General features: G+C 32.9%; 1 protein-coding gene across 2 annotated transcripts in view; it reads left to right on the top strand.

Moving 5' to 3' along the window:
* Nucleotides 1-20,450, top strand: part of LOC129231227 (protein GDAP2 homolog) — a 40,518-nt gene extending 20,068 nt beyond the window's left edge. For both annotated transcript variants that reach the window (XM_054865489.1, XM_054865490.1), the window contains exons 7-11: nt 1,741-1,900; nt 4,900-5,053; nt 11,342-11,536; nt 12,313-12,456; nt 20,298-20,450. In XM_054865489.1, the coding sequence (XP_054721464.1) occupies nt 1,741-1,900; nt 4,900-5,053; nt 11,342-11,536; nt 12,313-12,456; nt 20,298-20,345 (701 nt within the window). In that variant the 3' untranslated portion in view covers nt 20,346-20,450. The remainder of the gene's footprint in view (nt 1-1,740; nt 1,901-4,899; nt 5,054-11,341; nt 11,537-12,312; nt 12,457-20,297) is intronic.
* The last annotated feature ends 1,291 nt before the right edge of the window (nt 20,451-21,741 follow it).

Here is a 21,741-nt window from a genome sequence, read left to right as displayed (position 1 = left end):
AGCCATTTTTAAAAAATACTACAAATCACTTTGTTTTGCACTTTGTAAAAAACTAAAAAAATTTTTGAAAATTTAGGATCTTGAAATGTTTAGTGCATTAACGATGGCTCTCATTTAACTACTTAAAGTGCAGTAGCTTAGTATTAAATTGCAAAAAATATTTTCTGCTAGTTGAAAGTAACTTTATTTAAATCAAAACAAAACAAATTGAATATAATCATTTGTTGCTGCATGCTTATTTGTTGTCTGCCAAGTTTTGCTTGCGTTTCCTCATATGTTATTTATTTATTACTGTTCATTAGCAAGAGAAATCATTTTGTTTTATTGTTTTTAGATTTCTACTAGGCATAAATGAAGATTTTTTAAAAAATATGTGAGGTCTGTGAAATTATAAAACATTTTCTTCGAGTTTATTTGAAATAATATATAGTTATTTTCCCTAAATAATAGTTGTATGAGTAAGTTAAGTACCTCTTGCTGTCAGGGGCATCCCAAGTAAAATTTGTAGGATTAAGTAATTCCCAATTTTTTGAATGACTTCCCGATTTTACCAAATGATTTAATCTAATGAGAAGCTACTAGTCATCATTTAAAATAATGTAGTATTGCATGTTTTCTCAAAATTTTCAAAATAAAACGAATTTCGAGAGGTCACAATGACCTCCTGTGACATCCCATCACCTCATCCCTGCTTATGCTTTGTTGAACTACAAAGGAATTCACGAAAATGGTTTTTGCTTCTTGGGGAAAGTTTTGGCAGCAATTCATTTATGTTCCATTCTTCAGACAACTGTTATGGGCAGGTAAAGAGCAGTAAGTGCATACTGCCGAGTACCTGCACAATGTATCAATAAAAGCAGATCCTGCTAACTACCAGAAATAACAAAAATGCTTTTTTTAGTGGCAAACAAATAAACATGTTTGTATTATATAACTGAGGAAATATAGATTTCAAAAATGCAAAAAAAAAGGAAAAAAAGAAAATTGGAAAATTTGCAGATAATCTTTGAATAGGAATATGTGAAATGAAATTCAAATTTGCCATTATTTGAAATGTAATAGATTTCCCAAGTGAAAAGTTCAATTCCAATGTGTAGATTCAAATACAATTGAAAATTTAAACTTTTTTTAAAACATTCATTGCAATCATTTTCAATAATATTGAATGCTCAGTATTGAATAATTTGTTCATATGTTTTTGGGCAACTTTTGAAACATCAATCCTGTAAGAAATAAAGAGCAAATATTTGTTCAAAACAAAAAGAGAAGAAATAGATACAATTGTTTTGAATTCAAACAACAGTTACAAAACTTATTTCATGCACATTTCAGGGTTACAGAAATACTTTTTCCAACACAGTGAATGTTTTGAACTACCAGCGCTCAGCTGCAGTCACTAAAATGAATCATATAAAAAAAAATTTTATTTTCAAGAAAACTTTTCTCAACTACAAAAGGCAGAAAATCTTCATTTTATTTTGACACTCGTTGAATGCTGCTTCATCTTTGATTTTTGTGTGTGTGTGTGTGTGTGTGTGTGTGTGTGTGTTTTCTTCACCTTACATCAGTACAGAAATGTTTTACGTGATTTTGTTCACCTGGTACAAAGGAAAAGTGAAGATATATTTTTATATGCTCAAAAGTGGTTTTGAAGATTTTGGTTCAAAATACATTTAATGTTTCTGCAGGCATTAATCACTTTCTATTGTTGCATCTTAAAATTCAAAAATTTATTTTTAGAGGTGGAAGAAAGTGTGGATTTAGCTGCTGAACTGGAGTCTTCTGTATGCATTGGAAAAACAGCTTTTGCTAAAATGCATGGTGACTTAGATAGACATAAAAATTCCACTGCTAAAAGCACAGTGGATATTCTCACTTCCGAAGTAACAAGGAAAACAAGGTGAAAATTTGTTATTTGCTTGAAAATTATGTAAAGTTTTTGGTTGTGTATTAATAGCTCTAGTTACTTCACAATCATTTGCTTTTAACATTTAAAAAAGAAAAAAAAATTCAAATATGACTACAAGCAACAGGCTCTGAGCTCAGTGAGACTGGTCCTAGTCAATTTAGTAGTCTGCAACAAAGATCAATGGCTGACTTAAAGCTATCTACCACCTTGCTCATCACAACCTCTTCTTGTAAGCTGTTCCAAGAGCCCACAACCCTGCATAGTAACTTTACCTAATTTCCTGGTTAGCCTGAGCTTTGAATAGCTCAAAACAATGATCCCTTGTCCTGCTTTCCATCTAAAAGTTTAAATCATGTCCCCTCTGACTCTCCTTTGCTTTATTATATACAATATATCATATATTTATCATAATCTAAATCGGAAAGTTCTTTTACTAGCCTTGTACCAATAAAAAAATATCTGTCTTCAGATAGGGAGACCAAAGCTGAACAGCATACTCCAAAAGAGGTCTTACTAAACTTCTATATAAAGACAGAAGAATCTTAGATTTGTTTGTTATAGATCGATTGATATACCCAAGGCATTCTATGACTTTGTTACTTGTAGTGCTGCACGGCTAACTAAACTTGATGTCCAGATTTATTAAAACAACCAGATCAATGATATTTTCTGCAAATTATGACTAAGCCCTGCAAATAATAGTTTGTAGTGCACTTATTTCCATGGCCTAAAATTAGCACTTACCATTTTTTAAGCTCAACTGGCATTCCCCACTTATCTGCCCGCTTAGCAGAATTCGAAAATATTCAATACTTTGATATATTTCTGATATTTTCAGTCAGCACAATTTAAAATCTTCATAATAGTAAATGCATCCTCAAATCCCTCTTTATTTTCTTATATTGTTGATACAATATGTACACTTAAAATTAAGGTTTCTTTCATTATTTATGTCTGATATTTCATTTGACATTTTTATCAATTTTAATGGAGTTAATTTAGCATTAGCTGTTTTACTCATTTTTCTTCTGAAGCTTTCTTTTCCTTATCCTGGTAGATTGTAGATAAAGATAATGTCAATAAAATTTCTAACCAGAGAAGGAATCAGTCCTTGAAAGTGTTCAATATAATGATACAGTCCTTATTTTCTCCATTAAGCTGAGCACACAATCCCAATAAAAGCTCTATTAGGATTAAAAAAAAAAAAAAACAATGTTCTTTAAATTCCAAACCAGGATGAAGAATACCTCTGAACGTTATCATTCAAAAAAAGGCAATCCACAAAATTTCTTATATTACAATTTTAAGATCATTAGATATAAGATTGAGTCTTTAAAGTATCCTTTTAAAAAGACCATAATTTCTAATATTGCACATGATAATGTCATGAGTCTCTAAACATTTTCATAAGGATAAGTACATTTCGTAAAAATCCCATTAGTATATGAAAGCATTCCTAAAAAGTCAGCTTTTGGATAAGAATGCCCTATCTAAAAGCCTCATTGGGATAAGGAAGGTTTTTCTTATGACTATGTCAACATCATGAGGAAATGGTTGTTTCTGTTATATCTTCTAATCTTTTTGGGTAAATGAAAACATGCATTTCCTCACTAACAAGAAGATGTAGACAAACTTATCATGCTGACTCACTGAGAGTAGAATCTTGATTACTGTGCATGAAGTTGTGAAAACTGTCTCAGTTCTTCTGAAAGTTAGGGGGGTTTTAAGGTAAAGTGTAGAATTTCAATTTTTAATTAAAGCAAGTGATCCTATGTAGTTTATAAATGTATATAAAGTATGTAAGAAAATGAAAACAATGGTTTTTAATACACATCTAAGTGACATTTAATGTATTCGATTCTCAGAATGTCTATTGTCCCCAGCTATAGTGTTATAAAGAGGGTTCCGAGACTCTGTCATAACACACTGGTATGTAATTTGAATCAATCTCATTTCTGATGACCGATTTCAAGTCATCTAGTGATTTGAAGGGTTTCCTTTAGTTTTTGGGCTTGATATACCCCCAAAAGAAGAAGTCGCATGGATATAGGTCCGGACTGTGTATGGGGTCCATTCTCTCCTGTGACCTGTTACTTTTTCTGTATCCATGGCTCAAATGCTCTCCAAACGTCAATTTAAGCCATGTGAAGATTTCAGCAGTTATATGGGGAAGAGCCCCATCTTGCATTAACCAGTACCAGCTTATGTTGAGACAGCCCGCTTCAGGGCCAAGGTGATGAGGAACTTGTATGGATGCAACCCCACTGCTTTTATTAGTCTTTGGTAATGATGTTTTGAATATGCTTAATAGGATGCCTGTAGAGTGGAAGTGGTTGACTGATCCTCAAAGAATGCGCATACACACTCCCTGTTGTCATTGGTAACAACTGAGCATTTTCGTCTCCTAGATGATTTTTCTTGCATCTCAAACATTCCCGGTAGATTGAAATCTATCCATCATTCTATAAACAATGAAAATCAGTGCGAGATTAGGGCTAGAGAGAACATCACCCATGTGATGACGTCAAAATGACTGCAACTTTGGAGTGCTATAACTTACCACGTGATTAACATGTCACTAGGTGTCCTTTTCTTTTGGAACTCTGTAGGACATGCCCGTCAAACGGGGGTATTACCTCAATTATTCTCATAAATTTTCTTAGGAGTAAAGCAACTCTTCCAAAATCCGTGATTCCATATTACTTAATATTTATTTCCGGTAATTTAATTTTCTCTTGAAATATCAGTGTATGTGCTATTACACTATGGAAGCATTGTACTTATATCAATAAATGTGAAATCAGGAACTTAAAATACTTTCGTGTTTTTTGGACCACCCTGTATGTATAAATAATTTATGTATATAGCTCTTTATATAGGTATACTTTGTTATAGAACTGAAATTGATTTAACTTTCATAAACTTTAATCAAATAAAATTGAGTATATGTTTGTTAGAGTAAAACTTTCTTGTTAATTGCCATTATATAGGTATGAAAGGCTGCTTCGTAAAGCCAGAAATGAAGATTTACGTTCAATTGCAAATTTGGGATGCTTATATCATAGTGGAGAAGATAGATATGGTAGACCTGTTGTTGTTTTTATTGGTGAAAGATTCAAAGTCAATCAACTGGATTTGAATAAGGTATTAAATTAAAACATTTACCAAAGTAAGGTCTTGGTATGAAGTAAATTGTTTGAGAAAGAAATGAACAGATTAATATGATAACACTTGCTCAAATTTGTAGTTATGTTATGAAAAAAAGGAATTAAGTTAGTAATAATTTAATTGACATTATTCTTTTTACAGTCAATAACTTAAAAACACAGTTAAAAGTGATAAAATGCTAATGAAGTAAAATAGATTTATATTAAAACAAACTCAAGATATATTAACATGCATAACATGCTCTCTTTTTAAGTGAAGTGCATATGCACAAAATCATTTTAATTAACTGCTCTCTGTATTTTTTCTCCCAGCCAGTTTTCATTAAATAATAAAGATTTATGTAAGCAAACCAATAAAAGATGAAAACTAATGAGAGAAGGAAAATGTTTCCATACTTATAAAGTTGATTTTCTTCTTCAAATGCTTCCACGATTGAAATAATGCCTTTGCTATCTATCTCTTATCTGGTTTTGTGGGCCAATTAGTCAATTCATTGTTGAAATTAGTTTGATTATGGTCAGTGTGCTGAATAAGCTTCTTGCTATCAGTTACTTTCTCTTCCATTGTAGAGATTTGTCTTTGTTCACTAGGGCTGTTCATTTGACCAGCAGTCATTTACAAGCATGAAAGTATGTTCTTGAAAATCATCAAATAAGCAAAAAACAAGCCTCAATGGTCCTTTGATGTTCTACCAAGTATTTTCAGAACCAAGTACATCATGAAGATTAAATGGTTGAAAACTTACGTTTTCATCCAATATAGTTGTTTTCTAACTCTTTTGTTTGAAGTACATTTCTTCTCAAATAATATAGCCGCCAGTCTTTCTAGTTAACAGATTTCATTTGTTTCAGTACATTTGACAGTGAATCTTCATATAGTTTTAGGTATCAAAGATGAAATTTTACTTCGTGTGTATAATTTGTTACATTGGTTTAACTTTCGTTTTTGTGTCCTGAAATCCCAGTTGCAGGTAAAAAGCAAAGTTGATCCTATCTGAGCAACTGTCCTCAGATTAAGAGAGTATAACAGTATCGGTTGATTTTTTTTTCTTTTCTTTTTTTTTTTTTTTTTTTGACAATTTTTTTAAAGAAAAAATCTCCTTTGATTGTGGTTTTTGTTTTTACAAGCGCAGTCATTGTTGAAAATATGCAGTTCTGCTTCAGTTTCTGGAACACTGTTAGTTAAATCCATGATAAATGAGCAAACTTCATTTGGCAACTTTTTTGCCTTGTCTTTGTGGTACTGATAGAATCTTTTTGTCTTAGCAGCCAGATTTTTTTGCCAAATGTGGTCAGATTTCATTTTCTCTCCTGGAAAATATTCTGCATAAAGTTTTTTTTATGATATAGCAGTTGAATGAAATTATACGCAGTACCCAGAGATATTACTAGGATTTTTTGCAACATGTGAAAATACACCTTGGGGTCATTCCATATCAAGTGATCCAAAGTTTTTTCATCACATTTTTGTATTTCTTTGAAATTTGGCTCATCGATTGTAACCTTCAAGGATCATCAAAAGTTCAAATTTGTAGATTTTTATCTCTTTTATTTTTTATATTTTTGAGACTTTGATTTTTAGTAAAACCCTTTTTTTTTTTCATGGATGCTTGAACATAAAATGGACAATAACTCAGCACCAATATAGATAGAAAGATTTATTAAAAAGTATTTTAAAGTACATTAATTGTTGCTTAATATGATATGCAACATGACTAATTTTATGACTAATTTTATGAAAAAATTTATTTTTTAAAATTTAAATTTAAAAAAAACTAAATTTTTCAGAAAACATATAATGATTTTTTTTTTTAAATTCTCAAAATTTTTTGTGTATTTTACCTTCATTTGTGCAAAATTTCAAGTTGGGATCTCAATGGGATCATATTTTTATGAATTTTTGAATAAAATCTGATTTAAGAATTAATGATATTTTTCAGATTCTGTTTAAATTATGGGGTTTTCTTGCTAGAGATCCTCTAGTGAGTAGTATGTATATGTATGACTATGCTTGAAATGAGCGGAACTTGTAGATTGGTAAGCCTCCCCCCGTACCACCACGTTTTATCTTTTTTTTTCCCAAAATGTTTTCAAAATTAAAAAAAAAATGGTTTGTAAGAGTAACAGGCATAACAAACGTTCCCAAACATCAGCAGTGTCTAAGGCTTATATATGGGGGGGTGGGGAATCACAAACACTAAAAGTTGGGAAAACTTTAACAGAGAAATGGAACCAGGAGTATACTCCATGTATGTCGTATACTCTCAAACATTGTTTAGACATATTGTGTATATGATGCGTACACATATTGTGCATAATGGATTACTGGGAGCATACCCTCAGAAAAATTGAACAGACAGATGATCTGTTACTTTGATTTATTTGTAGTTTTGTGTGAAAAGAATGGAAAAACATTAAAACAACATGGGGAAAACACTATTTTGCTTTGATCTTGGGGCAAACTATTTTCCTCCTTCCGAAATTGAAGGTCAGTTCTGGGGTAATGGATGAAATGCATCAAAACCTTCCTTATCAGATATTGAATTAATCAAGTACAATTTGTGAAGTTATAATCAGAAAGACTTAGTCTGAGAAAAGAACAAAATATGTGGGGTAAAAATAATTCTCAATTCAATCCCCAGGTGAGGCGTGATACTAATATTGTGTTAATCCTATGTTTGGGTGCATGGGAGGGGGTGATATACTTCATCTTGTTTAAAGAAGAACATTTACCACCTTTTAATAATTAATTATTAAAATTTTATTAAATTGTTTATTTTAATCTGTTTTGTTTTGGTTATTTATTTTTTTTAGCATTTTGAAAATTAAAAAAAATAATTAAAAGTGGTGGTGCCCGGGGGGGGGGGCTTACCAACCTACAAGTTCTTGCCAGTTTATTTCAAGCATAGTCATCTTTACTTACTACTCATTTGACCATCAACAGTAATAGAATCCCATATTTAACTAATTATAGAATCTGAAAAATTTCATTATTTCTTAAGTCAAATTTTATTCAAAAATTCATAAAAATATGATCTCATTGAGGTCTGAACTTGAAATTTTGCACAAATAAAGATAAAATACCAATAAATTTTTGGAATTTTTTTTAAACAAATTATGTTTTCTGAGAAATGAAAATTTTAAATTTAAATGTTTAAAATAATTTTTTTTTTTATAAAATTAGTCATGTTGCATATCATATTAAACAGCAACTAACGCACTTTAAATTGCTTTTTACCAAATCTTTCTATCTATATTTGGTGTGGAGTTATCGTCCATTTTATGTTCAAGCATCCATGAAAAAAAGAGTCTCATAAATGAAAAAAATAAGAGATAAAAATCTAAAAATTTGGACTTTTGATGACCTTGAAGGATACAATCGATGAGCTAAATTTTGGAGAAATGCTCAAATATTTTTTTGGAGTGTATTTCTGCTTTCCAATGCATGAAATAAAATTGTAGGGCTGTTTAAAATGCCTCTTGCAGTACCCATCACATCCTTCTTTCCCTCAGCTTCTTAGATTATTTCGTTTCTCTTTTTTTAGAACTTCCTGCTACTTCTGTTTAAACCACAATTTGAGCTATTACCTGTTTTTTTATAAGCTCATGGCTAACTGAGGATTTTTAATCTTAACACTTAATTTTTCTCATTTGTATTTAAGTATGTATCAGTTTTTAATTACCAAAACCTTATGGAGAAGTGAAATTGAACACCTTGTTGTAAACTTACTTTGTACTTAACAGGATGTGTAGCAACAAACAATCTCTGCATGGATTTTACCATGAAACAATAGTCCAAATAAGGATTTTCTAAATAATGAGTTTTCTTTTGGCAAATGAATCAATGTAGCCATTTTTTTTTCTTTCAAATATCTGCTGAGGCAGCTTTTTCTGACATAGACCTCCTGTGTTATCAACTTTACTTCAAATTAGATAATTTTTTAACTGTAATGCATGCTATAATTTGAGCATAGCTAGCTGTTAGTATCACTATTTACATAACTGCATGTCTCGGTTGTACACAACTGCTGCAATTATGGTTACTAATAACTGTTTTTGAAACTTGGCACCTCTGAAAAAATCTGCTCTTTTGTGAACATATCATATTTAAGGATCATCTTGCTAGTCTTTGAAGGTGGAGAAAAAAAAATGGTAAATGTCTACAACGTGTGCAATTACTGCTCTAAACAAAAATTGATACCTAAAGTAATTGCTTTGTTGTGAAAAAATCAACTTCCAGTCTACACCATTTTTTTTTTTTTTTAATACTCTGCCCAAACCGCTGTTTATTCAATTTTATAATATAACAATTGTGCCTCTTTTGAAAATCATTTGTTAAGTTATTTCTGTTTTTCAAGCTTTTGAAGTTGTCCCCGTGCAATTGCTAGAGTAATTAAGCTTAGGTTCATATATGTAGTTGAAAGAGTTGCTTTTACATTGCTGGTAGCTGAAGTACTTTAAGGCTATAATTCGATAGAAATTGCAGGATGCGAAGCTTGAAATTTCCTGCAAAATACCTTCTGCTTTTAATTCTTTATGTTGCAATCAAAAATCTAATGTAAATTTTTGTTGTTATTAGTTAAAAAGTACACTCTTGTTTGTGAAAATTGCAACATCACGAAGGACTTACGCGAGTGAGCTGAAAATTGCAGGAAATGTAAAGTAGGGCATGATATGCAAATGATTAGAATTGCAGACCGGTAGCGCATGCGTATGCTGAGCTGCGCCCTCTGAACAGCAGATCAAACCGAATATAAATAGACGGCTGTAGGGAGGCGTGTATGATTTTCAGTGGGTATATGCTAGAGTGAATGTTAACTGAATCTTTACTATGCCTCTTTGACGAAAGAAAGCGTAATTTGAGCAAATTTCGGAGTTTGAACGGGGCATAATCGTCGGCCTACGTGAAGCAGCTGGATTGTCTTATCGTGCAGTAGCCGCTCGTGTGCAGTGTAACAGCAGCACAATCATTGCATGTTTAGAAGCAGTGGATGGACGAGGGTTGGACAGCTCGGAAATCGGGTAGTGGACCCCAAAATGTGACTTCTGCTCGCGATGACAGACACCTGGTGCGTATGGCGCTGACAGACCGCACAGCTTCTTCTAGACAATTGGCAGCGCAGTTGTCAACAGCTACAGGTGTTTTATTGTGTACTTCATCAATTCAGAGACGTCTGCTGCAGCGTCGGCTGCGCGCAAAGATTCTTTTATACAGGATTCCTCTCGCCCGAAACCATCGCCGCCTGCGTCTACAATGGGCCAATGTGCATAGGAGCTGGCGTGATGATTGGCAGCAGGTCATCTTTTCTGACAAATCCTGCTTCAATTTGTGGCACCATGATGGCCGAATTTCGTGTCAGGCTCTATGCCGGAGAACGGCACATTTCGGAGTGCATTATCGAACGCCACAGTGGATGAACACCCGGAGTTATGGTCTGGGGTGCCATAGCATATCATGGACGATCACAATTGCTACGAATTGTGGGCAATTTGAACAGTACCCGATACATAAACGACATTTTACAGCCCCAAGCTATTCCTTTCCTGCAAGGATTGCCATGGGCTGTATCTATTACGATAATGCCTGCCCACATGTCCCCAGGATTGTCAAGTCCTACCTTGATTCGCAGCAGGTGCAGCTTCTTCCTTCGCCTGCATATTCCCCGGATATGTCACAGATTGAACATATGTGGGATTTCGTTGGGCGTCGTCTCGCTCGTGATCCTCGTCCTGTTGCTTCGACAGACGAATTTTGGTTGCTCATACAAACAATATGGAATACTCTTCCGCAGGCAGATATTCAAACTTTGTTTCACTCCATGCCGAGTCCTGTAGCAGCTCTTATTGCGGCGCGTGGTGGTCACACAAAATACTAATTTCTATCTCTTTTTATTGTTTGTTTGGTTTGAAAATGTAGTTATTTATTTGTACTGTTACCACTCAACTGTGTATTAAATTTCATTTAACTAGGATGCTTCCTTCTTGGTGTTGCAATTTTCACAAACAGGAGTGTAGTTAATAAAGTTTAATCTTTAACTGACAGCTTATTTAAGCCTACTGTCTGTTAAGTTTTGCACATAACAAAAATTCTATGTATTTTAAATGTGTATCAATATGTTCTTTATAAGTGTTATTGTTTACGTAACTTTTCAATATAACTTTTCAATTCTTTAAATTATCTATTTAATGCCTGTATTCTGTACAGCTGGAATTTCAGTATGTTGTATGCAGTTACTTATTCACTGTAAACATTCTTCATTTTCAGGCTGTTATGTATCTGGTTTTGACCTTGGATTCAATTGTTCAGAAAGATTATATTGTGGTGTATTTCCATACTCTTACAACCAATGAAAATAATCCGTCCTTATCTTTCTTAAAAGATGTATATAGCATATTGGAATATAAATATAAAAAGAATTTAAGAGCTTTTTATATTGTTCATCCTACATTTTGGAGCAGGGTAAGCTTGTAGGTTTTTTCATTACATTTCATTCTTTTATTTTTTTAACCCTCCTCATGCCATGGAATCGACTTTGACCTCAACATATCACTGCCTAAGTTTTATTCTAAGACAGACATATTGAAAGTGGCTGTTTTGAGAAAAATGCATTTAAACATTTATTTTTCATACTGAAATTCAGGAAAAGTGCCATTTTTACTTTTTGTTAAGAGGATGAACAAACTACTGTTCAACGTATCTCAGTAAGGAACTGATACAGCATGAATTACTCTGTATAGATTATATCAATGTCAAATTATAACTTTTTAAGGATGTCTTAGTAGTGAACTAGAGCAGTAATATGTTTGCAAAGTTGATGCTCTTGAAGCATGTTGTCTAAAATTCTGAAACATTTAACTTTATTCATTTAATAATCAACTTTCTGACAGTGAACTGTTACACATATAAAAAAGTAAATTTGTTAAGTTAGCTTGTAACACCACTGGATCACAATTGACCCTTTTAAATATATCATTAAATTGTAAAGAGAAAAAAATATTTTGATGAAAGTGGTATACTATGTGTTTACTAAGTGGTAGTACGGATCAGAAGCATTGAGAGAATGAGATATTCTGGTTTCAGAGATGCTTGTTAAATTTGTTCTATATGTGTCACAATTGTTGCCTGAACAGTTTTCAGTGTAATGAAAAATATGTATTAAGATAGAGAATCAGTTGCTTAAATTTTCATTCTGTTCTTGGCTATTATAGTTATTGATATTACTCTGTTTATTTTAGCTAATGGCTTGGTGGTTCACTACATTCACTGCATCATCAATAAAGAACAAAGTACAACTATTAGGAGGTGTTGAATACCTTTATCACCTTATTCCTCCAGATCAATTAGAAATTCCTTCTTTCATTCTGGATTATGATTATAAGGTATATTTTCATGATTTAATGGTTGAAGGGGGGAAAAAGTTTTGTAAATTTGATTATCTTTTTCTTTTCATGAATTGCTGCAACATTAATATTCATCAAAGTGTTTTTAATTTTTGATGAAATTGATGGCTAAGTTCTTAACCCTTTCTTTTCCCTGAACTGCATATGAGACCCCTACTTCAAATAATTGTGTAATCTCATAATATTGTAAATGGGTTTCAAAATGCAGTGGGACCTAGTTTATCCAGACTAACTGTGATCAAAGGCAATTCTGATGGTTCAAAATCCGGGTACTATAGATAATAAGCTAAGTAAATCTTTAAATAAGCAGACATACCAGTCATTATATTTAAAAAAAAACTGTTTTCTGTAATAACATACATGGAATTGTACACGAGATGTTCTACAGTATAAAAATATTTTTTCCCATTGTTTCTTAACAAAGAGTTTGTACACTGTCTTCTGTTCCAAACACATGTGACGTTTGAATGAAGCAGAGTCAGGCAAAAGCTTTATCATTCACAGATTAAAATAAAAGTAAATATGTTGTGTACTCAAACTATTTTCGTGCTATCACCACTTAAAATTATCTAGGAGTATAAAAAATTTTAAATGGCAAAAAATTTAATCTGGAGATGTAGATGAGGTGCACAGTTCTTCTGTATCCTCGAATTAGCATTTTTGTGCTCAGTGAAAACCATTCATACAAAACACTGAGACCTTAAGATAACTAAAAGAATCAGCCTTAAATAATTTCAGATGCCAACATCTCTTTTTTGATCAATGGCGCAATTGTCTGAGAAGAAAATCAAGTCTTAATTTTAACTTTCCACTGAATAATTGTGTTTTCCTTTGAGGTAAATATGCTCCTTTTCTTTCACATGTGCTTGTTTATTAATTAGTTTTAATACAAAATGCAATTTTCCATAATGTTGGTTTAAAAAAACCAACTGGTAAAAAATTGATAACGTTTGTTTGTTTGTTTGTTTTTTTATTATTATTTTCCTTAACTTGATTGATATTGGTGTTTTTTATCCTTTATTTGGCAAAAATATTTTTTTGTTCTCTTTTGTTTTCAAAATTTGGTGAAGAGAGTGTTAAATTCAGCTCTTGTGTGCCTTTTTTCCTATGATGTTAAAACTATTTAAAAAAAACTAGAAACACAACCTTTTTGTCTATATTTAAAAATCAGTTTTTCATCTAATGTCACATTTTTATTTTTGAATGCCTTTTCTTTAGTCAAATATAAATGTTTAAACTAATGAAACAAACAACAAAATAATGAATATGAACAAGAATAAATTTTCACAAATGTTTTTTCATTAAATTAGATTTATTTATTTCAAACGGAAAACCAAAGTTCTAAAGAAGGTCTTTAACCTTCGCCTTTTTACTAAGAAAGTATGGCTGGTTGAAGCTCATTCATTTTTATCACTGTTGTACTAATCAGAGCTGCGGAGCAGGAAGAAAAATGTCAGACTCTGATTCCTAGATTTTAAAACATCCAACTCCTACTCCAGCATTATTTATTTTTATATTTTTTTTAATCCCCCATCCTCTCATTAGAAGGGGGGAAAACCTTTAAACAGAGTTTGGAATGAGTCCTTTTCATGAAATTTTTGTGTTGTATTTTATTGTTCGCCTAAGATGTATACAACATTAGAAATGCAATTTGAATATCAAATTTTCCAATGGTTAAAATTTTAAAAGTGAGATTACTAAAACATCCCTTTTTTTTTTTTTTTAATGAAAAGCATAAATTTGCAGTCTTTTAATGTTTAACAAATAGATGTTGATCAAATCATGTGCTTTCAATTTTTGAAAGCTGTGACTTGAGCGAAAAAAGTTTTTTTTGCTAAGTCAAATAACCTCTTTTGAGAGGAGGAATTCTGCCCCAGGTGACACCCATCCGGTGGGTGACACCCCAAGTTAATTTCATAGTTTATAAAAAATATAAGTACTACAATTCTGAAACATTTCTCCAATAAACCGTAAGTAGGGAACTATATTGCAGACATATCCGGGACATGTACATCTGCAGCAAATTGTACACAAAATACAGTAGGATACAGCTTTGTACGAATAGCTTTGACTATACCTGTATTTCTTCTCTCAATTTCAAATTTTAATTTTATTGGCTACTTTAGAATTAAATTTAAAATGAAGATTTTAAGATTAACTGCAATTACTGAGTGTTGTAACCAAGAAATCATATACTTATTTTATTTCTTACTTTTTAGTGAGAATCAAGCTTATAGATATAGTCTTTTAAAAAATTGATATATTTTATCAGACCTTTTGGATTGGTGCTTTCACACCAACACTTATTTGAATTTACGGAACACCCTCAGAAGTTTCTTCCCGAGTCAGGGGTCCCGACTTGCGCAAGAGAAACATTCCTTTTACTATTTTATGTTTGAGATTGAAGTAAAAAATATATTGCTATTTTTTTGAAATTAAGTACTGTAAATGTTAGGCAACAAAACCATTTGCTGATAGTTACTATTAGTTAAAGAAAGTTTTTTTAAAAAAAAGGAGAAAATAGCGACTCAGCGGAAGTAGCTACTACAGAAAGTGTAAGTTCGATAAATAAAGAAGCCAGCAAGTTGCCAATGATGGTTATTTTCTAATGAGTAGTTCTCTATACATCTATTGAATCAATTGGTAGCCAGTTTAGAAAAAATGTAAGGAAAGTAAGTGAAAATTGGAGAAAAAAAGAAGCCGGAGTCAGAGTCGATATGTTTTTTTAAAGACTCCGACTCATTTACCCCAAAAGCACCCCAATTTAGTTCTAATTCCTATTATTACTTTGTGTTTCCATCCAGAGAGCAATGGAAGGATGTATAGAAAATCATTGGCAAAGCACATAAAAACTGGTTTACTGATGGTTCCAAGACAGCATCTGGAACTGGTTCTGGTGCATACTGCAGCAGCAACAACATAAATCTGTGCTTCTCATTAGGGAAGCTTGCTACTGTCTACTAGGCAGAAACTTTAGCCATATTGACTTGTGTAAATAACTGCCTATAACTAGGCATAAGTGGTAAGGTTATCAGAATATTCTCTGATAGCCAAGCTGTGTTGAAAACTCTTAACAGAGACTGCTTCGCTACCAAGACTTTGGGGAGTGCCATTAATGCACTGGTAAGACTAGCTCGCAGTAATATGGTTTCCCTTTACTGTGTTCCTGGTCACCGTGATATTGTAGGCAATGAATTGGCAGATCATTAGCTAAGCAGGGTTCCAATGTACCATTTGTGGTACCCGAGCCTGCCCTGTGTCTGCCCTACAATGCAGTAAGGATTACTGCAGTGAAACTTCTTATGGGTGAATCATATGGTCGGTGGCTTCAGCCTGACTCTCAAAGACAAATTAAGGCTCTCAACCGGCAGTCTCCTTGGTTTAGATCCAGGGAACTGCTTAATTTGAGTAGGAATGAGATCAAAATGTCTGTTGGGTTGCTAACTGGACACTGCTCTCTTAATAGGCACCTTAATCTGATGGGTGTTTCCGACGATCCATCATGTAGAGGATGCCATATGGCTGATGAGAGCTCTATTCATATGCTGTGTGAATGTGAGTTTTACACTGCGCAGAGAGTTGAACACCTAGGATACCACTGCATGGATCCCTGGGAACTGCCTAAAATATCGGTTAGGCAACTGCTGAAATTGCTTCGGTTATTGGGCTGTACAGTGGTCAAAGCAGGGACAACCTAAGGCTTACAGCTAAGTGGTGGGGTGTGTACAGAGAAAAATATCGTACAGAGAGCTCATTTCAAGTGCCCCCTTTTTCACTTCATGCTTCATACCTCAAAATCAATCCGACTCCGACTACACAGCCCTGGGAGTTTTTTTCGTCTTTCGAGTTCGACATTACCGTCATGTGATCGGCTCTGATGTAACATCTCGCAAAGTAATATTCTAAACTGCTGACACATAGCTTGCGGAGAGACGATGAGTTTAAGATAAGAGACGCGATATGGGGAGAGGGTTTTTCTCCGGTTTACGGCTAGTGATCGGCGACGCGCGGGTGCACGTGACTTCTTCCAACCAATGTTCTTTTAGCACATAGTTTTCTTTTTGCTTCATTCGTGTACGATAAGGAGCGAAGTTTGACGATTGGAACGCTAATGGCTTACTTCAAAGAATACGTTTTACATTACCAAGAATCATATCAAAATAATTTTAGATTTTCTTGAAGCAAATGCAGACGTTCATAAAACTAAATTCACCTAGAATTTTACAAAATAGTACACAAAGGAAAAATGGGCCAAATGTTCCGGTGCAAAAAGCATAGTCAAATGACAAAAGGTAAGTCATATTTTATGCATATTTCAATATTACAGTGTCGAAAACAAATATCGAAGAGGGAAAAAAAGCCTATATGAAAATAAATTTTGTTGATTTACAATATAACACCATCTATGTTTGTAAAAACATCTTTTATGAAATATATTTTTCCCGAGAAACTATAATCGAAATACTAATAATAATAGTAATAACTTTTAAAAAAAACATGATATTAAAAAAAAAAAATCTTTATAATAAATGCAGACGAAGAAGTATAAATAATCTGTAATCGTGGATTGAATATTATGTTGTTATGTCTAATGAAGTGCAGGGTGCAAAAGGTTTAGATGCATCCAAAACTCTTGATGAAAAAATCTGCCAATTCAAATTGAATATATAAAACACTAAAATGCAGGGGGGGTTAGGTCATGGCGCTGACTGCGCCATTGAAATTTTTACGGGGTGGTGGTGGTATTTTTGAGGAGTATTTTTTATTTGGGTGGGGGGCTCTTGGTTTTTGAGTGGGGATCTTCGCGATATTTGGGGGGAATGGCACCCCTGAAAAATGTAAAATTTTGTTGGGCTAATTGAGCTTTTTGGGGGATGGGAGCAGTCATAACAGAGTATATAATATTCCGTATTAGGATTGGTTATGTAAAAACCAACCCTCCCCCCGCTCAGTTGTAATTATAACAACAACCTCAGTTTCAAAGACATATTCCAGTTTTTTTCTCTTCTCCTTTAAAATTATAATTTAATAAGCATCTGCTAAATAAAAAGTTTTATTTTTTTCATTATTCCTGTTTTCAAATTCCATGTTTTCTAGGTATTGCTTTCCAAGACCCAATCTTATGATATCTTCAAAACAGTACTTTTCTAGATTTTCCTTTTCAAAACAAGCAACTTGTACCTATGATTACATAATTTCATCTTTATTTTCAAGATAAAAAAGTCAAAGCAGCAATCTTGGTTACAAGAGCAGTTTAAAATAGATTAATACTCTGCTTCTGTAAATGTATATTGAAAAACTACAACCCAAAGGAAAGATTCTAAATTGAAGAAGAAATGAAAACAGGAGCATTTTGAGGAGCACTCTCTTTTCCTTGAAATGCATCATATTATATAGCAGCCAATTTACGAATGCTTACAGTATAATCAAATACAGTATTTGTATTATATTGCTAATTTTTATGTCGGCAAAATGGAGAGTCAAATTTTGGAAACAATTACCCAGAAATTACCAGTCTTTGTACTGTTTTGTAATTAGTTAATCGATATTAAATTTCAATAAAGAAAAATTAATTTTCTTACAAATTGAATTCAATTGAAATTGAATAATGACAATAGGTAACAAATAAAGAATTTAGAAAAAAAGGGGGGGAGGGGATTTTATAGCAAAAGAAGACAGAAAAAAAAATTACCATCGTCAGTGGTGTACCTAGCATGGGTGACACACGGGGCGGTAATTTATGATGTCACTCCACCCCCCTACAATGCAAAAAAAGAGGGATTGTATATTCTGTGTAAACTTGAAATTCACACATTTCAGAAATGACTAGTACTTTTGTGAAAAAACTAAATTTTAAGTGGGATAACGTACAAAAGACAAATAAAAATTATGAACACTTTTTATATAATTGCCCTAGACTCATTTGTGCAGGCCGTCAAGCGGTCAAAAAAATAAGGAGGAGTAGGAATTTCCTAGCCCCTTAATTATTTCAAATGCATTATCTCTTGAAAATTTGGAGTGCCCCCGATTCCCCGCCCCCCTTTTACCTTATTTCCTAAATGATAGATTTGGTTACAAGAAAATGGAATCAATGGAAATAATCAACGTTAGCCGAATGCATTTTCATTCGCAAACTCATATTTTTTACATTGAAAAAGGAGCTCTTAATAGTTTCGAAATACGTGTCTGCAATTTAATTCAGATGTTTGTGCATTATAACGTTGTTATTAGTTGAATTAAGCATTTTAAGCTTTGAAAACTTATTGTAAAGTGAGAAATGTTGCATACATACCTATTTTATGTTTGCAGTTATAACTCCCAACCCCCTATGCCCACTGCATCATTTTTAGGGTTGGCCACATCCTAATTCAATTTTCTCATTCCAACACCTTTCAGAAAACTAACTCCCGTAATTTTATTACAAAAATTCTACGGAAAACCACCTGCCCCCCCCCCTTTCCTGCACCATGTTCAGTGTTCACAACATTCTAATTTGTTTTCCACTTGCCAATACCTTTCAGAAAAATTAACTCCCCTTTTGGTGGCACAAAAATTGAACGGAAAACCACTTATCCCCATTGCAGTTATAACCCCCCTTGCCCCCTGCACCATTTTTGGGGTGGGCAACATCCTAATTTCTAATTTGTTTTCCTCCTGCCAATAAAATTTTTTTAGAAAAACTTACTCCCGCAATTGTATCACAGAAATTGAATGGAAAACCACTTGCCCCCCCAGTATAGTTCCTCCCCCCCCTTGCCCCCTGCACCATCTCCGGGATTGGCAACATCCAAATTCGTTTTCCTCGAGCCAATACCTTTCAGAAAACAAACTCTTAAATTGTATCACAAAAATTGCACAATCTCACCTACTTAGGGGCAGTCGAGATTTCGCTCCGAAAACAAGAGCGTGAAAAATCACTTTTCCCCTTCTTTTGACGATTGGAATACCAACATGTGAGAATTTTTTTGAGAGATCCCTTTTTCCCCTATAGCGCCATCCAGTGAGACGATCAGAACTAATCTCGCGAGGTGAATTTTGAGCTTGGTATAAGCGCCTTGGTACTCATGTGTTGATGCACATCTTCTTTGATGCATACACACAAATAAAAATACTCCAGTGCACCAGTTCGTATGAGTGTGTTATAATGAGCTATTTTTTCCATATGAATAGTATTTAAGGAAGATCATGCAATTGATTCCTCTCAGAAAAAGATTACTGAAGTAGTGAAGTTAATTGTGTTACCCATTCAAGCAACTAAATACTTGTCATTTTTTGTTGGATGATGTCAAGTGTTGCAGAAAAAAATCTGAGGACTTGCTTATTTAGCAGAAATATAGTAAGCTCTGTATAAAATACTGTAAGTCCATAGAATGACATTGTATTAAATATATAATTGTAAGGCTCCCTTCTCTGTTTTTTTCACTTATTGCATCACAACCATTTTGGATTTTTTTAATGATATGAGAAAAAGAGAAAAACTAAGAAATATGTCCATAGCTTTTAAATCTTTATCAATCAGAAATGTACTAATATCTTCTAGAGCATCTAAAAGCTCAGGGTTTTAGGAAAACTATATGTAATTTTCAAAACATCAAAGGAAAAGGAAATACAGTAAAACCCTTCTAATGTGGACACTAAAGGTACAAATTTTTTTGTCCATAGTAGGGGGGTGTCCGCAGGACAGGCTAATGTTATTTGCCTTGGAATCGGGGGAATTAAAAATTGTCCGTTAGGAGGGGTTTTACTGTAAATTATATTGTTCCAACTGTAAGTTAGTGCTACTAATTGGAAAACTGACTTCCTTCTTATTTTAATTTTAGGTGAATGGTATTAGATATTGCCAACCAACACAATCATCCACGTCATGAATTACTTCTACCTTGAAAGATGGAAATACTCATTCCTGAATGAACTTTAAAAATGAGCTTGTTAAATTTTTAATATTTTTTGTAATCTTAAAAAATAAATATTTGTATATAAAACATACTTGAATATTGTTTTGAATGGTATGTACATACTTTTAATTTTTAAAACATTTAAAAAAAAAAACTAGCATATAAAATATATTTATTCTAATAATTCCAAAAATAAAGGTAATATTTGACTTTTTTCCCCATTTTTGCATCTGCTGTCTAACTTTTTGTTACCAAATTTCATTAAACACAAAATTGCTCTGCTGGTCAGTTTATACTATATTGCATTTTGTTAGTTTCTATATCCAGAAGAAAACCATGGGGAAGCATTTCTAAATGCATCCTACCAATGTTTCAAAATGATTTTGATATTTCTGAATCAACTGTCAAAATAAAGGGTTCTGACTATTTTTATCTCAAAATAAATTTTGTGTTTTTTGTTCCCTCTTGCAGGATAAGTTTGTTCTTGCATTCTCTACGTATGCATGAGTGTGTATTGTAACACACTCATACATTAATTTTTACAAACCACATCAAGTGGTAAGTGGTTTGAAAAGGTTTTGAGCTTGTGTGGAAGGGCAGTGTTATCCTAATTTTTCATACAAAATTTAATTTTAATGAGTAATATGTAAGAACGTTGTTCAACTGAAAACACTGGTATAGGTTCAACCAATGTGAAAGTTCACCCGAATTCTGTGAAAACTGTACTTAATTGAAATGACAAAAAAAAAATTTCGATCACTTTTTTTTGACCGGGGGAGGGACATATTGGACTTTTTTTGGAATTAATGTTAACTGTTTTTTACTAATTAAATAACTATAAAATTCTATTACAATAAATTTCAAGGGACCACAAATTTTGTTTGTTATAATGTAAGAATTTTGTTATAGTGGAATTATAACAGAAGAAATCTTGTTGAAGGTGCCAACAATATATATAATTTGAAGTTGGGATCCTCATAAAACTGCAGGAAAGCAGTATTAGTTTCTGGTTCTATGAAGTTAGGCAGAATTACGTGTACTTGAAATCTTCCACGCCCAACCACTGCAAGGTTGTCCTAGCAGCCCATGGAGGATGTGCTAAATGTTGAAGTGCATGCCTCCTGCATGTATTTACTTCTTAAGTACAGTCAAACCTCTGTTTCTCAAATTTCATGAGATAAAAAATTGGAGACATGGACGTTTCGAGATAGAGCGGTTTTGATAAAAGTTATGAAAATAAGTAATTGGAACAAAGTCAAAGAGATAGCGTATTCTTCAGCATGGATGTTGTTCAACATTTTACAGTATGATCTTGCTTTGATTTTAAGTTTTAATGACTATTGACAACAAGTTTATGCATACCTTTGGG

This window comes from Uloborus diversus, chromosome 10, assembly GCF_026930045.1.
Source record: "Uloborus diversus isolate 005 chromosome 10, Udiv.v.3.1, whole genome shotgun sequence".
NCBI lineage: Eukaryota > Metazoa > Arthropoda > Arachnida > Araneae > Uloboridae > Uloborus > Uloborus diversus.
Note: the sequence above shows the minus strand (reverse complement) of the source record. Positions and strands in the feature narration are given on the sequence as shown.